The sequence below is a fragment of the Lepisosteus platostomus genome, chromosome 19 (genome assembly GCF_059453375.1).
Source record: "Lepisosteus platostomus isolate fLepPlt1 chromosome 19, fLepPlt1.hap1, whole genome shotgun sequence".
NCBI lineage: Eukaryota > Metazoa > Chordata > Actinopteri > Semionotiformes > Lepisosteidae > Lepisosteus > Lepisosteus platostomus.
This window is the reverse complement of record NC_142629.1, coordinates 2,491,493-2,508,939: the sequence shown is the minus strand read 5'-3', so window position 1 is coordinate 2,508,939 and position 17,447 is coordinate 2,491,493. Positions and strand designations below refer to the sequence as shown.

General features: G+C 48.6%; 1 protein-coding gene across 1 annotated transcript in view; it reads left to right on the top strand.

Annotated features, from left to right (window-relative positions):
• The window catches only part of LOC148644868 (multidrug resistance-associated protein 1-like), a 29,986-nt gene extending 13,774 nt beyond the window's left edge, over nt 1-16,212 (top strand). Inside the window, exons 7-31 of the mRNA XM_088613015.1 lie at nt 589-720; nt 1,634-1,834; nt 2,938-3,115; nt 3,242-3,403; nt 3,739-3,831; nt 4,824-5,027; nt 5,284-5,430; nt 5,735-5,822; nt 6,691-6,757; nt 6,872-6,998; nt 7,298-7,474; nt 8,084-8,251; nt 8,671-8,854; nt 9,123-9,204; nt 9,313-9,430; nt 9,668-9,875; nt 10,448-10,758; nt 11,198-11,397; nt 11,621-11,747; nt 12,039-12,140; nt 12,419-12,565; nt 12,907-13,065; nt 13,469-13,635; nt 13,808-14,002; nt 14,682-16,212. Of these exons, the coding sequence (XP_088469141.1) occupies nt 589-720; nt 1,634-1,834; nt 2,938-3,115; nt 3,242-3,403; nt 3,739-3,831; nt 4,824-5,027; nt 5,284-5,430; nt 5,735-5,822; nt 6,691-6,757; nt 6,872-6,998; nt 7,298-7,474; nt 8,084-8,251; nt 8,671-8,854; nt 9,123-9,204; nt 9,313-9,430; nt 9,668-9,875; nt 10,448-10,758; nt 11,198-11,397; nt 11,621-11,747; nt 12,039-12,140; nt 12,419-12,565; nt 12,907-13,065; nt 13,469-13,635; nt 13,808-14,002; nt 14,682-14,790 (3,853 nt within the window). The 3' untranslated portion in view covers nt 14,791-16,212. The remainder of the gene's footprint in view (nt 1-588; nt 721-1,633; nt 1,835-2,937; nt 3,116-3,241; nt 3,404-3,738; nt 3,832-4,823; nt 5,028-5,283; nt 5,431-5,734; nt 5,823-6,690; nt 6,758-6,871; nt 6,999-7,297; nt 7,475-8,083; nt 8,252-8,670; nt 8,855-9,122; nt 9,205-9,312; nt 9,431-9,667; nt 9,876-10,447; nt 10,759-11,197; nt 11,398-11,620; nt 11,748-12,038; nt 12,141-12,418; nt 12,566-12,906; nt 13,066-13,468; nt 13,636-13,807; nt 14,003-14,681) is intronic.
• The last annotated feature ends 1,235 nt before the right edge of the window (nt 16,213-17,447 follow it).

Here is a 17,447-nt window from a genome sequence, read left to right as displayed (position 1 = left end):
AAAAATCTAATTTTGTTGGCCCTTACATTTTTCATTTATATATTTTTTTTCTCTTTGGCAATGCCAGACTCCCCTCCCACTTTGCATAAGACAATATGTTTTTTTTAGTTCATTCACATAGTTTTACGTAACAAGCTTGATTGCAGTAGGAACAAGTAATAGGTTTACTACTGTATATGCTGAAAAGAGAAGAAAAGAAACAAGGGTGAAGAAGAAGCCAAAACGTTGTGTTTTCTTTCTTTCTCTTTTCAGCATTGAATAAACCTATTACGTGTTCCTTTGCAGCCTACGCATGCTGACGCAGCTGCCCACCTGAATTGATTGCAGTAGTTTAAAAGTCAATTCAGTGAGCAGATTACAAAGAGACAACAGCACTGTTATCATTGGGCTTATTTCTGAGGTGAAACAACTTCACTCTCTGTGCTTTTAGATTGAGCTTCTGCATAGACTTTCAGCTTTAAGCTGTCAGCTTCAGTAAGAATCTAATTTTCTACACCTGAAAAATAACTCACGTTGAAAAGACTGGCTGACAGACTGGCTTCCTCGTCAAAGTCGCCGTGGTAACTGGCCCTTCCTCTGTCCATCCAGGCTGGTGGTGAAAGGTTACCGCAAGCCACTGAAGGCCGAGGACCTGTGGTCACTGCGGGAGGAGGACAGGTCTGACAGGATCATCTCTGACCTGGAGAGGGAGTGGACAGCCCAGTGCACCAAGCTGCAACAGTACGTCCCCCTGTCCCTGATATGCACGTGCAGTGTTGGGGGGCAGTTACATTTAAAAAGCAATCCATTACAGTTATACATTACTTGTGTGAAGGATGACTTTTTTCCATTTAATAAGATGTTAAAATTACTTTCAAGAGGGGTTGCATTACTTTACATAGAAACTATCCACAAACTTCTGGAATCACTGTAACTGATGATGGTTACAATTGGATTCCCCCAGCCTCTCATTACTGTTAAAGATGTTGTCTCTTACACAAGTGACTGTAATTTGTAATGGATTACTTCTGGAAAGGAACTTTCCCCAGCACTGGGCACATGCTATTTGCATGCATGCATGCATTTGCAAGCTCTACAACTTGAAAACAAAAAACTGAGCTGCTGAAGACTTTCTCGGCTGAGGCCCCTGGGTTTTGTTAAGACAAGCTTTCCAGACTGGACAGCAGTACAGTTTTCAATTTAAAAGGGAAAAGTAGATCAAAGCAAATTCAATGGAGACACAATGTCAGAGACCAGGGGCCTGAGCCATTATATTACTTAACATGATAAAACTGCTTCAGTTTCTGTAGCATTAAAACTACGTTGCTCATACGTCAGAGGTCATCTAATGAAACTGTGTTTTATGGCCGGTGGCAACAGTCAACATGTAGTTTAGCCTCCTGGAAAAGATGTTTTAAAATAAAGTGCAATTGTTCCGATGATTAATAAATTACATTACTGTATGTCAAATCAGGAAACAGGCGTGACTTGCGTGACAGGCGTGACTTTCCTGTGCTCATCCAATCTGAGGTTTTATTGTCCTTTCTAAATAATTATAATAAAATCCTTTTAGAAGAGAAAGGAAAGCATTGTTGCAGCCAGCAGCCAGAGGGCCAGCCTGCGCTGACTGTACCTGTGTGTGTGTGTCTGTCAGGCAGGAGAAGTCCCTCAGTGCCCTGCCCGGCTCCAAGCTCACAGAACAGGCCCAGCTTCTCCGCAAGCTGCACCGGGAGCAGAGCTCCGGGTTCTCCCTGCTCCGAACACTCGCCCGCTCCTTCGGACCCTACTTCCTGACTGGCACCCTGTGCCTCATAGTGCACGACGCCTTCATGTTCTCCATCCCTCAGGTGCTCAGGTGAGAGGAAACAGCCGGCCGGACCAGAGAGCTTGTTACAGTACCTTATCATGGAAATTAAAACTTCGTTACAATCGTTACACTCAAAAATATTGCAGGCTACAAGCCCATATAATCATTAAATTATGGCTTGCAAAGGAACCACAACCTAGCTGTAGAGCCATTTATTGAATCTCTTAAATTAAAAACAGAAGCATGCTATTGAGTCCCAAGTATGTACTGGCAAACATCATGAATGTTTTCCAGATGTTACCATGAATTTCAATGCAAAGCATTAGGGATTCACCATAAAAGCTGACCTAAACAGATTTTCTGCTGTTGGTCCTTAAAGATTTTGATTTCTCTTGTCAAAAAAAAAATTCCATCTACCACTCTGGATGTGGTAAACTTCACAATTCATTAATTCCTTGCCATCCGTGTCCAATGTGACCTATTTAGCTTTTCCCTGTAGTTGCAGCATTGCAACTTCTCAAGGTTCTTAATGGTTGGTTTGTTTGGCCACTAAGCGCCTTTGCTGAGTGGAGCTCAGTCTAGAAAGGCCTGGGGTGAGCAGAGGAAGTAACATAGCTGTCCACCGTAGTTCGATTCCACTGAGATGATTCAACAAGCGAGTACAGAGCATCTCCCACACAGACCTGTGTCGTCACAGCCCCACCAGCAGGGGGACACCAGGAGGGAGACTCTCTAAAAGGAAAAATGCTGAAGTGCTCAGGCTGCACCAGCTGACCACGGTCAGGCAGTGGCTGGCCAAGTCTGAGGCAAGCCAGGCTGCAAACAGCTTAATGTTTTCCATCTATGTCTGGCCTGGGGCCTTGGTTATAATCACAGTTGTATCAACACCTACTGTGAAAGAAAAGGGAGCCAACAAAGGAGTAGCACAGGCACCAAGCTTCAAGGGACACACACTTTGAACGCCCTGTGTCTCTGCAGTGCCTGTATCGCCAGAAGAGCTCAGTCTGAGTAATAACTGAAACGAATTTCTTTGCCTTACTGGTCTCAGCCATGATAACCAAGAGCAGCAGGAGGTTTGATGGGAAACATGAGGTAATCACACTCAACTCTCCAGCCTGTTGACAGCCTCTCTATTTTCTACCCCCCCCCAGTTTCCTGCTAGGTTTCATGCGGGATAAGGATGCCCCCCTGTGGAAGGGCTATTTCTATGCAGCCTTGATGTTCCTCCTGTCCTGCCTGCAGTCTCTCTTCAACCACCAGTACATGTACTCCTGCTTCACCGTGGGCATGAGGGTCAAAACAGCCGTCATGGGCCTGGTGTACAGAAAGGTAGGGTTTGGAGGGCTGGCAGCTCAGCGCAGAAAGGGAATCAGACGTGCAAGCTCTGATTTATCTCTTAGAGGATGCAAAGATTCAACAGGTCCTCACCATCCTCTTCTTTTGCATGTGCCGCAGTCCCTGGTCATCAACAGCGCTGCGCGCAGGACCTGCACTGTGGGAGAGATCGTGAACTTGGTGTCAGCAGACACTCAGAAGCTCATGGACTTTGTGGTGTACTTCAACGCGGTGTGGTTGGCGCCCATTGAGATCGGCCTTTGTCTCTTCTTCCTGTGGCAGGTAAGGGGTCCCGTGGAGACCAAGCAAGGGCACAAGTCCTCAACGTGACTAAATTCCAACACTGATCTCAGGCTTTGCAGGATCCCCGCGGAGTTTGCTGAAGCAACTGACTGTCCAAATATCTGTGTTTTCTTTCTTGATTCTGGTTCAGTGTGAATACTAAAAAAACAAAGAAAAGCCAACCGAGATTTAGCATGATTCGCATAAACAAAAAAGGAATTTGACATAACTTCAATATAGCACAGCGCTCCCTTTAAGCCCTGCCAGTGGTCACACAGCAGTGCCAGATATTTCATTACCGCTACCTCTCTCTCCCTCTCCCTCCCCCTGATCAGCACTTGGGTCCTTCGGCCTTGGCTGGGATAGCTACCGTCATCCTCATCTTTCCCCTGAACGGATTCATCGCCAAGCAGAGGAGCAAACTCCAGGTACTGTCAGCTCCCACCGGGCAAGAGGGAGAGGAGATCCCTGTGGGCCCGCTGCCCTGTCTCCTCTCTCCCTGTCCCGCCGCTGGCTGGGATCAGAGTGGTGTGGCCGCGTGGGCTGGGGGCACACTCTCCCTATTCGGCCTTTGATGTCCCCATGTTACCCATATGAAAGTCAACCGCATAATATGCGCTATAAAATTTTTTATTGTTGTTTTGGATTTTTGTGTTTGAACGAAGCAGACTTTTGGCAGTGCTGCAGCGCCAATGGGAATGGATTAACCACTTCCATATTTAAGTACTGAAAGGAGACACAACTGCAAAAACTCAGATTCTCTCCTAGCTGGATTTTGGGATGTTCTGTGACTGTAGCTGGTCACTGGAATATCAGCAAATACTGTGTGCCCTTGGACTGCAGATAATACTGCATGCTACCGAGCCACAGGTATAAGGCAGATGCATAAAATATCTTACTCTCATTGATACAATAGTTATAACAAATGGAAAAATACTTTCATCTTACACCATATACGGGTAAACATTTCCTGCTCTGTCTGATAAATATACAGTATAAATAATTCTGCCACAGTGTCCCATGAATGAATAGCAAAACTAGATATATTTTCATTTTATCGTGTTAGTTTGATTTCTATTCCATAACAACATTTTGGTCAAATGAAAAAATGAAGGGGGGAACAGATATTCTGTTAGTGATCAATGTATTGTTAATTGAGTTGAAACGACACACACAGCAGCGATGATTGCTGTCCATAAGCTAACCTCATCACTCCTGAGTATGTGGGTGATTTATCGACAGTTTGCAGAACGTCGATTGCTCACAAACTGGTCATTAATAGAATATCTAATAGCCCTCATTGAAGCATGACTCGTGGTTCCTGTGCAATGCTTTTCCCCGATACGAGGGCGGGTAAATGTGCTGTACCTGTGTCATGGTGACTCACGGGGGCCCCCCTGACGTCTTTGCCCATCGCCAGGAGGTGCAGATGAAGCACATGGATGGGAGGATCAAGCTGATGAACGAGATTCTGAACGGCATCAAGATCATCAAGTTCTACGCCTGGGAGAAGGCCTTCCTGGAGAGGGTGCTGGGCTACAGGCAGAAGGAGCTCAAGGCCCTGAAGAAATCCCAGATTCTCTACTCCATCTCCATTGCGTCCTTCAACTCATCCACATTCCTGGTAAGAACAGCGTCCTGTGCTTACGATGCAACAGTGGGGGAAGTGTTGAACGGGGCTGGTACTGTCTGGCCCTCTTTTCAAACTGAAGCACTGGTGGGGGGGTATCTTTGTTTCAACAACAGACTGAGACACAAGTTTGGGGATTAATTGTCCAAGCAGCCAGAAAGTTAGGGGAAAGGTATTTCAGGAACTGAAGACTAAAACTGCAGCAGCGACGTCTCTGAGTGGCCTGGTGTGTTTGGGTACTGTCCCTCAGATTGCGTTCGCCATGTTCGGGGTGTACGTGCTGATAGACGAGAAGAACGTGCTCGACGCCCAGAAGGTCTTCGTGTCCATGGCCCTGATCAACATCCTGAAGACCCCGCTGAGCCAGCTGCCCTTCGCCATGAGCACTACCATGCAGGTGAGGTCAGAGGTCACCGCCGTCACGCCACACCAGTATCCCACAACTGGGGGTCTAAATCCCTGTGCCTTAACTGGGTTACTCCAGTTGTCTCCTCGTCTTGCAGCACTAACGAATGGCTGTACTGCAGCCAGATGTGTCATTGCGCTTTCTTGATCCTGACTGGCTTCAATTAGATGAGCGCTGCAGCCAAAAGCTCAAAACAGAGAGGGTGGATTGGAAAAAAAAGTTAACAATCTCTGCGTTACTGTGATGGACGCTGCTGAGGGGGTGGAAACACTCAATGGGGTGGTTTGTTTTCCAGGCTTTCGTTTCTCTGAAGCGCCTGGGCAAGTTCCTCTGTCAAGAAGAGCTGAAAGCTGACAACGTGGAGAGAGCCCCCCTCAGCCCCGGTGAGTGAGCTCGGCCGGCCGATTCCTCTGTCCACTGATGGCCTGGGCTCGGACCCTCTCAATGCTGCCGAGTCGCCTCCCAGCGCTCCAGGACAGAATCCTTCGGCGTTGTTAGAAGAAGATGAGAAGAATCTCCTCCGGGGCGTCGTCTTTAACTCACCACACGTTCTGGCCCTTTGATAAGCTGTGAAAAAGAGCAGATAATCTTGAGCAGATAATAACCAGAAAAATCTGCTACAACTGTTCAGTTAAGAAGCAAACTTAAGATGTTTCGCAACGACAAAATATTACATATTGTTTACACCCCAGGAGTCAGTATTGGGGGATAACAGCCATACCAATCAAGGAAAACATATGTGAGATCTGACACCTACAGTAGCTAGCAGGAAGAAACTGGTTTAATTAGTTTTTCATTTTTCATCTTTCAACACTCCTCAAAAGCTCCTGGATATGTGCACATTCATTTTTAAAACGGTGGTTAATCAGGTACCTTGTAATTATAGACCCTGTAATTTACCAAGTCGCCAGGAGGGAATTCTGTGGTTTTTCTGTACGTCTCACTTCTCATCTTGTTACTGTGTTTCCTTTTTTAAGAGCAAAGCTTATGTGAGCCAGGGAAGGGTGTTGATTATGATTTCCAGTAGGCCCGGTAATGTTAGACTGGGGGATCATGATCACACAGGAAAATTGATGTGGACAGGATGCGCAGTCCAATTGAGAGATCAAACATTCACATAAATGATAACTGGCTGACCTGAAACTGGAAAATAACAGGTCCAGTAATTGAGCCCAACTCCGAGTTCATGTTGTCCTTCAATGTCTGGAATCCCCGACTGACCTCTCGTTCCATCGGTCTCTCCCTTTGAAGGGGGCAGCGTGGTGGTGGAAAACGGGACTTTCGGTTGGACCAGGGAAGGATCCCCCTGCTTAAGGAGGTCAGTCTCTTTGTTCTTTTTAACAGATAATCCAAGAACCGTTCATGCTCGGTATTGTACCGTGGGAACTTGACCGAGTTGTGCCTGAACCTGTATCTGTCCCCCTGTTTGCAGGATCAATGTCAGAGTCCCGCAGGGGGCTCTGCTGGCAGTGGTGGGTCATGTGGGCAGTGGAAAGTCCTCACTGCTGTCAGCAATCCTGGGGGAGACTGAGAAAAGGAGCGGCCGTGTCTTAGTGAAGGTACCACTGTCCCTGAGCTCTCTGTCCCTCTGTCTGGAATTTCACTTGTCTGGAACTTAATACAGTTCTTACTGTTTTATTTAGGTAGACTGCTACTTGGTTACATGTGTAGACTAGGACTAATCAGGAGCGTGTCTCCTGTTTAAGAAACACAGGACAATATCTCACAACCAAATTTACTTGATTAATTTTTTTTTAAATTAAAAACAACTACATATTAAAACCAACTGAGTGGTTCTGCATTCCAGACAGAACGGCCTGCATCAGGCATCACAGGGTAACTCTCTCTCTGCGTGCAGGGCTCAGTGGCCTACGTGCCCCAGCAGGCCTGGATCCAGAATGCCACTCTGCGGGAGAACGTTATATTTGGGCGCGAGAAGAAGGAGGCCTGGTACCAGCGCGTAGTGGAAGCCTGTGCCCTCTTGCCCGACCTGGAGATCCTGCCTGCAGGGGACGCCACTGAGATCGGAGAGAAGGTAGCTCACTCCCAGCGCCCACACCTACTCCTCATCCGTCCTCCGCCTAATGGAGATGGGATAGTTCCTTAACATTTCAAGGCCATTAGACACTTGTTGAGAGTAACACTTCACTCAATGATTTCAGATGCGTTTTTACTGCTAACTGGAGGCCTCTAAGTTAGCATACACCAGGATACACCCTTGTGCACCATATTGTTTTGTCAAAATGTCTACTCGTTTTCCACAAAAAGAGCCTAATACAAGAAATAAACATACCAAGTTTATGCATTAGCATAAAGTAATCTAGCTGTCCTCTTTCCCGCAGAGTATTCTGTTTTATAGGATTACAGAAAATGCAGCCAGTAGATAGCTCATTCCAGGGGATAAGATGCCCTCTCTGCTGCTAAAAAAAGCACCACACAAGAGACTGGCTGATGATGAGTTTGAGCCATTATAAGGAACAGACACTGCACAACCAACATAGCTGACACATGTACGACTCCATCTGCTTAGAAAGAGCCTTTTGCAAATAATTTTTTAGTCTGAGTTTAGGAGCAATAAGGGTCTCCAGTCAGAGCTTTTCTGACTCATGTCTGACCATCTAGTTGTGTGCGTCTCCTTGTCCAGGGTCTGAACCTGTCAGGGGGGCAGAAGCAGCGGGTCAGCTTGGCGAGGGCTGTGTACAGGAAGGCTGATGTCTATCTGCTGGATGACCCCCTGTCTGCAGTGGACGCCCATGTGGGACAGCACATATTTGACAAAGTCATTGGACCCAAGGGCCTGCTGAGAGACAAGGTAACGCCCACACACTTACCTCACTTACTGGGATGTAAGCTCCCATTCTCCCATAGTTTTAGTCCCATCACCTTGCTGGAATTGAGTACCACATACTGTAATACTTAAATACAAATCCAAAATGCAATTACAGAATAGAATTGTGTTCTATTTTAAGCACAGATTTCTACAGTTTAACCAACTTTAACAATAATTTATGCAGCAGGTATATAATAGGGCATACAGAAAGGTATTGAGATAATACATGTCTGGCCTGTAAGTAGAAAAGTATAATATCTCCATGAGATCTGATGAGATGTTGGTTGATTAACCTCTTTGTACGAAGGACTGTATGTAATAAGGTTAAACTGTACTGATAGTGTTGTCTGTGTGCAATGTTCCTGTAATATAGTACTCCATGCTCATGTCCATGTTCACAGACACGTGTGCTGGTGACCCATGGGCTCAGCTTCTTGCCACAGGCTGACCTGATCTTGGTGCTTTCTGATGGGGAGATCACGGAGATGGGCTCGTACCTGGAGCTGCTGGGCCGCAACGGCGCCTTTGCCGACTTCATCCGGGTGTTCGCCAGCAGCGACCGCAAAGAAAGTGCCGTGCACAGAGGTGAGGAGCCAACACCTGTTTTCGCACCACAGAGGGATTCGTACTTCACTTCATCCTGATGTTCTTTACAGTCCTTTTAACAAAATATTTCACTGCACATTAATGTGAGAACATATCGTGGTACATTACCTAAAAGCTGATGCCATGTGGGTATTTTTCATACAACAAAATAAACAAATAAATATCTGGATCTTTCCCAATTCAATTCCCAATTGGTAATCTGCTAGACTGCTCCCTGTGTGGCATTTACAAGCTCTCTGCATTGCAGGTCCCAGAAAGTCCTCCTCCAGGCTCAGTGTGACTGACTATATGCCCGTTTCCAGAGACCTGTCCCAGGAGCAGCTCATCAGGTTTGTAGGCTGGCAGCCTGGAGTCTGTTTCTGAATGCTTCCCATCTGATCCTGCACACCAGAATGCATGCAGCTATCCTAACTCTCCCACGCTGCCTTCTTTCTCAGTGGAGATACCGGGAGCCCCAGCTTGCAGAATATGGAATCCAGGTCAGACTCAGACCAGGATGAGACCCCAGAGGATGCTGGGAAACTGACCGAGGCCGACAGAGCCCGAACTGGCAGAGTGAGTAATCGCCTTGCCTTGAATAAAACGCATCTTTTTATGAGAACTGTCTTCTATTGCCCACGCTGCAAGTTTATATACTGTACCAAATATCCCCTCATGTAGATTTCCAAACCAGATGCTTTTTTTGCCCAGTTATAAGACTGTTGCAGCCCTTTTGACTATTCTCAGGAGGGCCAATGCCTCTACCACGCCCAGATTCTAACTGTCTCTCATGGCCACTGGCTGTCCCTGCAGGTGAAGCTGGAGATGTACATGGAGTACTTCAAAACCATTGGTCTGGCCCTGATCCTGCCCATCATCTTCCTGTACGCCTTCCAGCAGGCTGCCTCGCTGACCTACAACTACTGGCTCAGCATGTGGGCGGATGATCCCATCGTCAACGGCACACAGCTTGACACGGACTTGAAACTGGGCGTGTACGGGGTGCTGGGCTTCGCACAAGGTGAGGAGCTAAGCCTCTTCCCCAGTCGGTCCTGCACACGACTCTGGCTTTCGGTTTGATTCCAGCAGCTTTAGAATATAGAGGATAGGGGTGATTAAGTTGTCTGTCCTTTCTTCACTGGCTTCCAGAGAGACTGAAGTCCAGGTTAAACAAAAACATTGACCCACCCACTCTAAATGGCAGATTTCTGCCGGTGGTTTGTTGCACCTATATCATGGAAAGAGTATAGCTTTGGAATTGGCGACTGATGGGAGGTTCAAACTTACTGATTTAATCCAGGCTTAATTCAGATGGACAAATATCTTTCCAGTCCTCTGATTATAATGTGATTCTACATGCTTTCACATTGAGGTTCATGTAAATTGACACTACATGTCGGTTCCCTGATCCAGCGAGAATGAACCATGAGTGCATCTTCTAAAATGGGAATGGTACAAGAGAGAAGGTATTATATCTGTCATCTCTAAAACGTCCAACACTTGCTTCATGTTGCTGGGTTATGTCATAGTGGCTACTCTATAGTTGACCTCACTATGGAGGTGGCAGTGATCTCACTGGTCCTGGTGTTCCAGGGGTGGCTATCTTCGGCACGAACGTGGCGATCTCAGTGGGGGGCATCATCGCGTCCCGCCACCTGCACCAGGAGCTCCTGCACAACGTGCTGCGCTCCACCATGTCGTTCTTCGAGCGCACGCCCAGTGGCAACCTGCTCAACCGCTTCTCCAAGGAGATCGACGCCATCGACTGCATGATCCCCGACGGGCTGAAGATGATGCTGGGCTACTTGTTCAAACTGCTGGAGGTCTGCATCATCGTGCTGCTGGCCATGCCCTTCGCCGCCGTCGTCATCCTGCCCCTCGCGCTCTTCTACTGCTTCATCCAGGTAGGCAGGGGGCGCTGTTCCAGACGGAAACAGGTGTTAGGTTTAACTGGAGGTAGATCTAACCATTACTAACCAAGATCTAACCATTACAACCATTCATTATAAAAAAAAATGCTGTCCATGTAAGACATGTTAGCATCCAATTTAAGTGGAAAATAGTAACATTTTTCAGATTGATCTGTTGCATTTCTTTGCATTTTGCCTCAGAGTGGGAATAGCACAGGTAACTAGATCACCGAGGACGGTGTGTCCTTACCTTGCTGGCTGCTGAACGGTGGTTTGATTTTACAGTACAGTACGGGTGACTTGTGGGTGAGGATTAGACTACCGTGTTATTCTCAGCTTCATCCCGAGGCTCCACAGCGGAAAGGCCGGGAAGGCTCCCTTGCTCGCATTCCTCCCTTTCAACAGAACCCCCTTGCTCGTTGCTGTGTTGCAGAGCTTCTACGTGGCCACTTCCTGCCAGCTGCGCAGGCTGGAGTCGGTGAGCCGCTCGCCCATCTACACCCACTTCAACGAGACGGTGCAGGGCGTCAGCGTCATCCGCGCATTCAGGGAGCAGCCTCGCTTCATCTTGCAGGCCAACCACCGCGTGGACTACAACCAGACCTCCTACTTCCCCCGATTCGTAGCCACCAGGTCAGACACAGCAACACAGCCCTCTTTCCCACTGGGGAACGAGTCGAGAGCGTCGTATTAACCAATCAAGCAAGTTTATGTGCACAAGATAAACCTATTCCCAAAGTGAGCTAATCAGTCCCCGTGGTGTCCTTCTTTCTGTACTGGGAGGGTATTACAAAGCATGCTGAGCCTCACCTGGCCAGGACAATGAAAAGAATCAGCATGTCTGTGTTTGTTGCAGGTGGCTGGCTGTGAACCTGGAGTTCCTGGGCAATGCACTGGTCTTGGCCGCAGCTATTCTGTCTGTGATAGGGAAGGGCACGCTCAGTCCTGGTATCGTCGGTCTGGCAGTATCCCACTCGCTACAGGTAATCAGATACACACTCAGGGACAACACAGACATGCCCACAGCAATCATGGGACAGCACTGAGTGAGAAACTGGCAAAAGCATTAGGAATCCACAATCCCACATAGAGTACTTTACTTTGCATATCCTGCATCACATAAACATACCCATCCTTTCCCCTCAGCAACCCTGCATGAGGAAAGACCATCTTTTCGTGCGCACTTGCTTTCGCCCAGCCAATTAGAAAGTGGCGTCACGTGTAGGTGGACAGTAGGTGATCACGCTTCCCTCCGGCGTTGCTGTTTCCCGCAGGTGACGGGAATCCTCAGCTGGATCGTGCGCTCCTGGACAGACGTGGAGAACAACATCGTGTCGGTGGAGCGGGTGAAGGAGTACATCGAGACCGCCAAAGAGGTGAGCCACGGCGCAGGGAGACAGCTCTGATCCCTGCCTGGGGTTACCATAAAACAGCCTCAACCTTAATGTGGCACATTTATCTGCTCTCTGAGCTCCGGATTCAAAAGTGTGCTTTCCTATAAAAGAACAAGCAAAGATACCTAGATCCCTAACACCCCTATGAAGCATTTAGGTTTTCTCCCTTTCTTTAAAAAAAAACTACAATCTGTTCCCTGCATCCTTTTTGCACCCTTCCCTGGGGTGAAATCTGATCTAACCTCAACTGCATCCTGCAGGCAGCCTGGACAGTGGAGAGCAGCCCTGTGCCCCCTGCCTGGCCACAGACAGGCACCATTGAGTTGCGGGGATACGGACTGCAGTACCGCAAGGGCCTGGACTGGGCTCTGAAGGGCATCACAGTGCAGATCCGGGAGCAGGAGAAGGTCAGGCTCCATTCATTGCTTCTAAACACAGGTTCTAATCGGCGTGGTTGCTTGCTGCGCTCAGTAACTGATTGTGCGTGCCAGTTTTTTGTGTAATTCATTCAGAAATCACAAAATACTCCCATCTTCTGCTTTTTCTAATGAAATTCTATGATGTTTTATCTGCTCAGCTGCATTTTGTTGCAGTATCAGAATGAGTCCATTTTGTGGTACAAAGGCATTTAAGAAAACTTGAGTTTCAGATGTACTGAAAAGTGAATGAAAACAAGTGTTGGATCTGTCACCCATTCCCTTTACTGATCACACCACTTTCCCCCCTCCCCAATATTAAACCCTTGCAGGTTGGGATAGTTGGGAGAACGGGAGCTGGGAAGTCCTCTCTAGCCCTCGGGATTTTCCGGATCTTGGAAGCTGCCAAAGGAGAAATCTATATTGATGGCGTCAACATTGCAGAGATAGGTCTGCACGACCTGAGGTCCCGCATCACAATCATCCCACAGGTATGTTGGCCTCACTGTGGGTCTCTTCCATTGGACAAACTATAGACTCCTCTCTCTTTGTCCAGGATTTGCAAATCTTTCAAATTTGCACAACCAGTTTCCAGTCCACGCCGATAACCCATATCCTTGAAAAGACTGCATATTACTGTAACCATTATGGAATATCCCCTTCAACCTTCTGCGGTGTCTGTTCAATTTCAATCATCGTCTACACAGCTATCAGTTTAAAGCTTTTTTGTTGTGCAATTACACAACAAAAGCCATATCTAACTGTAAACTTCCAGAGGCTGGAAAGCATTTCCTGCTAGGCAGATCGACTTAGTCATATTCAGGTCTGCTGCACGTAAGGCAGTCTGGTCAGTAATTCCTGGTCCGGTGTGTCCTGACCCCCTGTGTGTCCCAGGACCCTGTGCTGTTCTCCGGCTCCCTGCGGATGAACCTGGACCCCTTTGACAGCTACTCGGACGAGGAGGTGTGGAACGCTCTGGAGCTCGCCCACCTCAAGACCTTCGTGTCGGGGCTGCCGGACAAGCTGAACCACGAGTGTTCGGAGGGGGGAGAGAATCTCAGGTAAAGCAAGAGGCCTCAGGTCTTCTCCCCCTGCTCTGTCGCTCCCGTTCTCTCTCTCCCATTTCCCCTCTGGGATCTCCAAGAGCCCCCGCCTGTTGTTCTGTGTCTCGCCACTCTTGCCAGTGCTGTGCGCTGATCCGCCCGCTCTCTCCCCCCCGGCCTCTCTGTGCAGCCTGGGGCAGCGCCAGCTGGTGTGCCTGGCCCGGGCTCTCCTCCGGAAGACCAAGGTCCTGGTGCTGGACGAGGCCACGGCCGCGGTGGACCTGGAGACGGACAACCTGATCCAGTCCACCATCCGCAGCCAGTTTGAGGAGTGCACGGTGCTGACCATCGCCCACCGGCTCAACACCATCATGGATTACACCCGGTACGGCGGGGCGGGGCCGCTGGATGGGCACGGGAGGGGGTGGGCGTGGGAGATGGACAACAGCCCTCCGTCTGCAGCCCGTTTGACCGTTAAAGCTGGAGTTCAGAGGCTAGAAGAAGGGGTTACGGGACAGGTACAAGGCAGGGAGGGCCACCTGAATAGAAGAGAAAGGGTATTAAAAGTGTGTAGAAACAGGCGATTGAATTTAGAAGAGGAATTGAGCCCACAGCCAGAGGCAAGGACTTGGAATGACAAAGACCGGGAATTTTGGAAGACGTTAAAACAAAAATCTGTCCCCCATCCACAGTGCTCTCCCCCTCTTCCCACTTCCACTCCAAATCCCTCCCCAGGAAGCTACCGGCACCTTAGGAATATTTCTCATGAAAATGGGGTGTGTACAGTTTCTCTATAACAGGAAGTTGCCAAGACTTCCTGCGAGTGAGGTGCATGTTGAATTGTCATTATCCGTGAATTGCAGTTTCAATTCCTCTTCCTGGTCTGCAGAACCGCTGGCACGTGTCCCCCACTGAAGTGGGTCCCTTCCTGTAGGTGTAAAAGTATGAAAAGTACTATATAAAAGCAAGGACTTGTTATCATTATTTCACAGGGATGAAAGAAGCACATTTATTAAATTTGGGCGTCCTTGCTGGAGTCTTGATTGTGGGTGTCTCCAATGCAGGGTGATTGTGATGGACCGAGGGCAGATCACAGAGATGGACACCCCGTCCAACCTCATCGCCAGCCGGGGCCAGTTCTACAGAATGTGCCGGGAGGCGGGGCTGGTGTGACAGCCCCAAGCAGGAGGGGTCCTGAGTGGGGGGGGGGGAACCCCGCTCTCTCTTCACCTCCTGCCTCCCCAGTGAAGACAGGAGAGAGAAGAAAACAGGTCATCAGAAGCCCGGGGGCAGCTGCTGCTCTTTCAGAGGAACGAAAGAGGAAACAACGAGCAATAATGTGAACAAGAACAGCCGAAAGGGCCCTGCACCAGGTGCTGAGACTGTTATTCCTCCTCTCCGCTGCAGATCTGCGACGCTCAGGGCTGTAACCAAAAAGGTGGGGGTGAACTGCCGGCTCTCGAGCCTGTCCAGCCTCCCCCTGCCCCAGGCAGAGGCAGGGCCGGGGGACTGAATGCTGTCACTCTCCACACTGCTGCTTCTGGAGGAAGAGGTCTGGTTACTGGAGGGGGGTTTACTGATGTAGCACATGCTGTAAATATTTTTCCTATAACTGGGTGCTGTGCCTCCCCATAACCAAACCATCGAGAGAAACCAAAAAAAGGACTGGCCCCCGACAGTCAGTCCTTCGAACGCTGTAGCCCTGTTCGTTTTCAAGTCTGCGACGACGTCGACGCCGACAATCTCGCGCGAGCAGGACCGCTCGAGGTCCGATGAGAACCGGCACCGCTGTGGTGGGCACCTTCCACCTCCCCTCGGAAAACCAGGAGCCCGGAAAACGGTCTCTTCGCTGCCGCCCGGCTGCTCACGGCGACGCAGCTTTCGGAGGGCTACTGCAGAGTGTGGGAGGACAGATCAACAGTGCCAAGGTGCTGGCCACAGAGCTATTTTGTGGTCTTCAAAAACGTTTACCAGCAACTGAATGACTGAAACCAAATTTTCGAAGTTTGCCAGTTGTTTACTCTCAAACCGAAAAGCCAAAGAAGAAGTGGCGATCAGTGCTGATTTGTGCGTGCACACGGAGCGCAATGTCTGTCCCACAGTCACTGGGGCCCCCACAGCCTCCCAACCCCAGTCCAGATCTCCCCCAGGGGGCTTGACGGCAGCTTTGGAATCATTCTCGTTCTCTATGTATACTGTTTGACAAAGCGGATTGGGCTTGTACAAGCTCCAGGAACCACACGCGTAGCTAGAGGAGCAGACGTCAATATTAGTTAGGACGTCTGAAACGAGGGGGGGGAAGAAAGCCTTCTTCTGTAAAAAGGAGATGAACAATGTCCTCCTTTGCCTTTGGCATTGAACAAGGGCTTGACAATTTCTGAGCAGCTCCCTGACAGAAAACCAGTTTGCTGCCGGGGTCTCTCTGTACGTTTAAGCCTTTACATCGTGCATGTCTGACTCCAGCAGGTAACATCATATATAATGAAATGTGCCTTTAAGATTTCATTGTGCAGAATATTTTCTATATTGTTACAATTGTGATATTTATACTTTTGTATCTTTCATCTTTTACCGTTAATAAATATTAAGAAAATACTAGTAGTTGTTTTACTTACTGGATTTGAAATCGGGGTGGGTACCAGACACTCCGCTGTTGCTGGGACTTTTCCAGCTCCTCACTTGCAACAAAAGTCCTGAATTGGCAGCTTTTTTAATTAAAATATCTTCGAGATGTCTTTTCTTCCCACTGACTTGAAAGCCCCCAACCGTCTGTAGTGAGACTCTCTTTTTAAGCACTGCTTAGGTCTCAATAAACAAGACAAACTTTAAAAGTCCTTTGATAATAATTGGTTTTCAGTCATGTATCTGGATATTGCACACAAAGCGCTTTACAGGTAATGGGGATCCCCTCCACCACCACCAGTGTGCAGCCCCACCTGGATGATGCGACAGCAGCCATAGTGCACCAGTACACTCCCCACACACCAGCTATTAGTGGAGAGAAGAACAGAGTGATGAAGCCAATTCATAGACGGGGATTATTAGGAGGCCATGATTGATAAAGGCCAATGGGAAATTTGGCCAGGACGCTGGGGTATGCACTGTGCTGCATGCATCGTTTTAATTTTCATTTACGATCAAATATTGACTGATATTCCCCACAACATTCTGAGCCTCGATTCCCCAACAGAATCATTTAATATTTTCCGAACTGAGAGAACAGTGAAACATGACAGGTAGATGTATGTAGGCGCACCTCAGAATACGGCACCATTACCCCCACAGACTCAGAGTTTTCACCTTTACGGAATCGTGAAAGAATCCAGGCCCCGTTAGGAAATGCAGAAAGACTCCCCCACTGCAGGCTTAGCATACATTACAAGGACTGGTCAGCCATTATAATACACATGACTTCATATACCACAATGACCAAGGCCTTCAGCAGCTGCATCCCAGAATAATAATACACTAGAAGCCGCTGCCGTGCTCAACCTTCACTTAAGCTCCTTTTCTTTTCTGTTATTACACAGCTTCTAAACTCTTTCTTTTCTTGGGGAGGAGCGGTCGGCCACACGGACGTGTGCTGAGTTTTCCCTGTCGGAACTGGGGCATCCGAGCTCCACCTGCGGGACATTAACCATCCACCGTGGCCGACCCGGCAGGCACCGGCCCAGCCCGCCAACGCAGAAAGACTGGGCAGGCAGCAGTGTCCGGGGGAAGCCGAAAGCGACACCGCGTATTCAGTGTGAGAATTTCCCATGCGTCCTATGGTAACTGTGCACACATGGACGCAGACACCAACGCTAGCCTCCTGGGCCTGCATAATCACT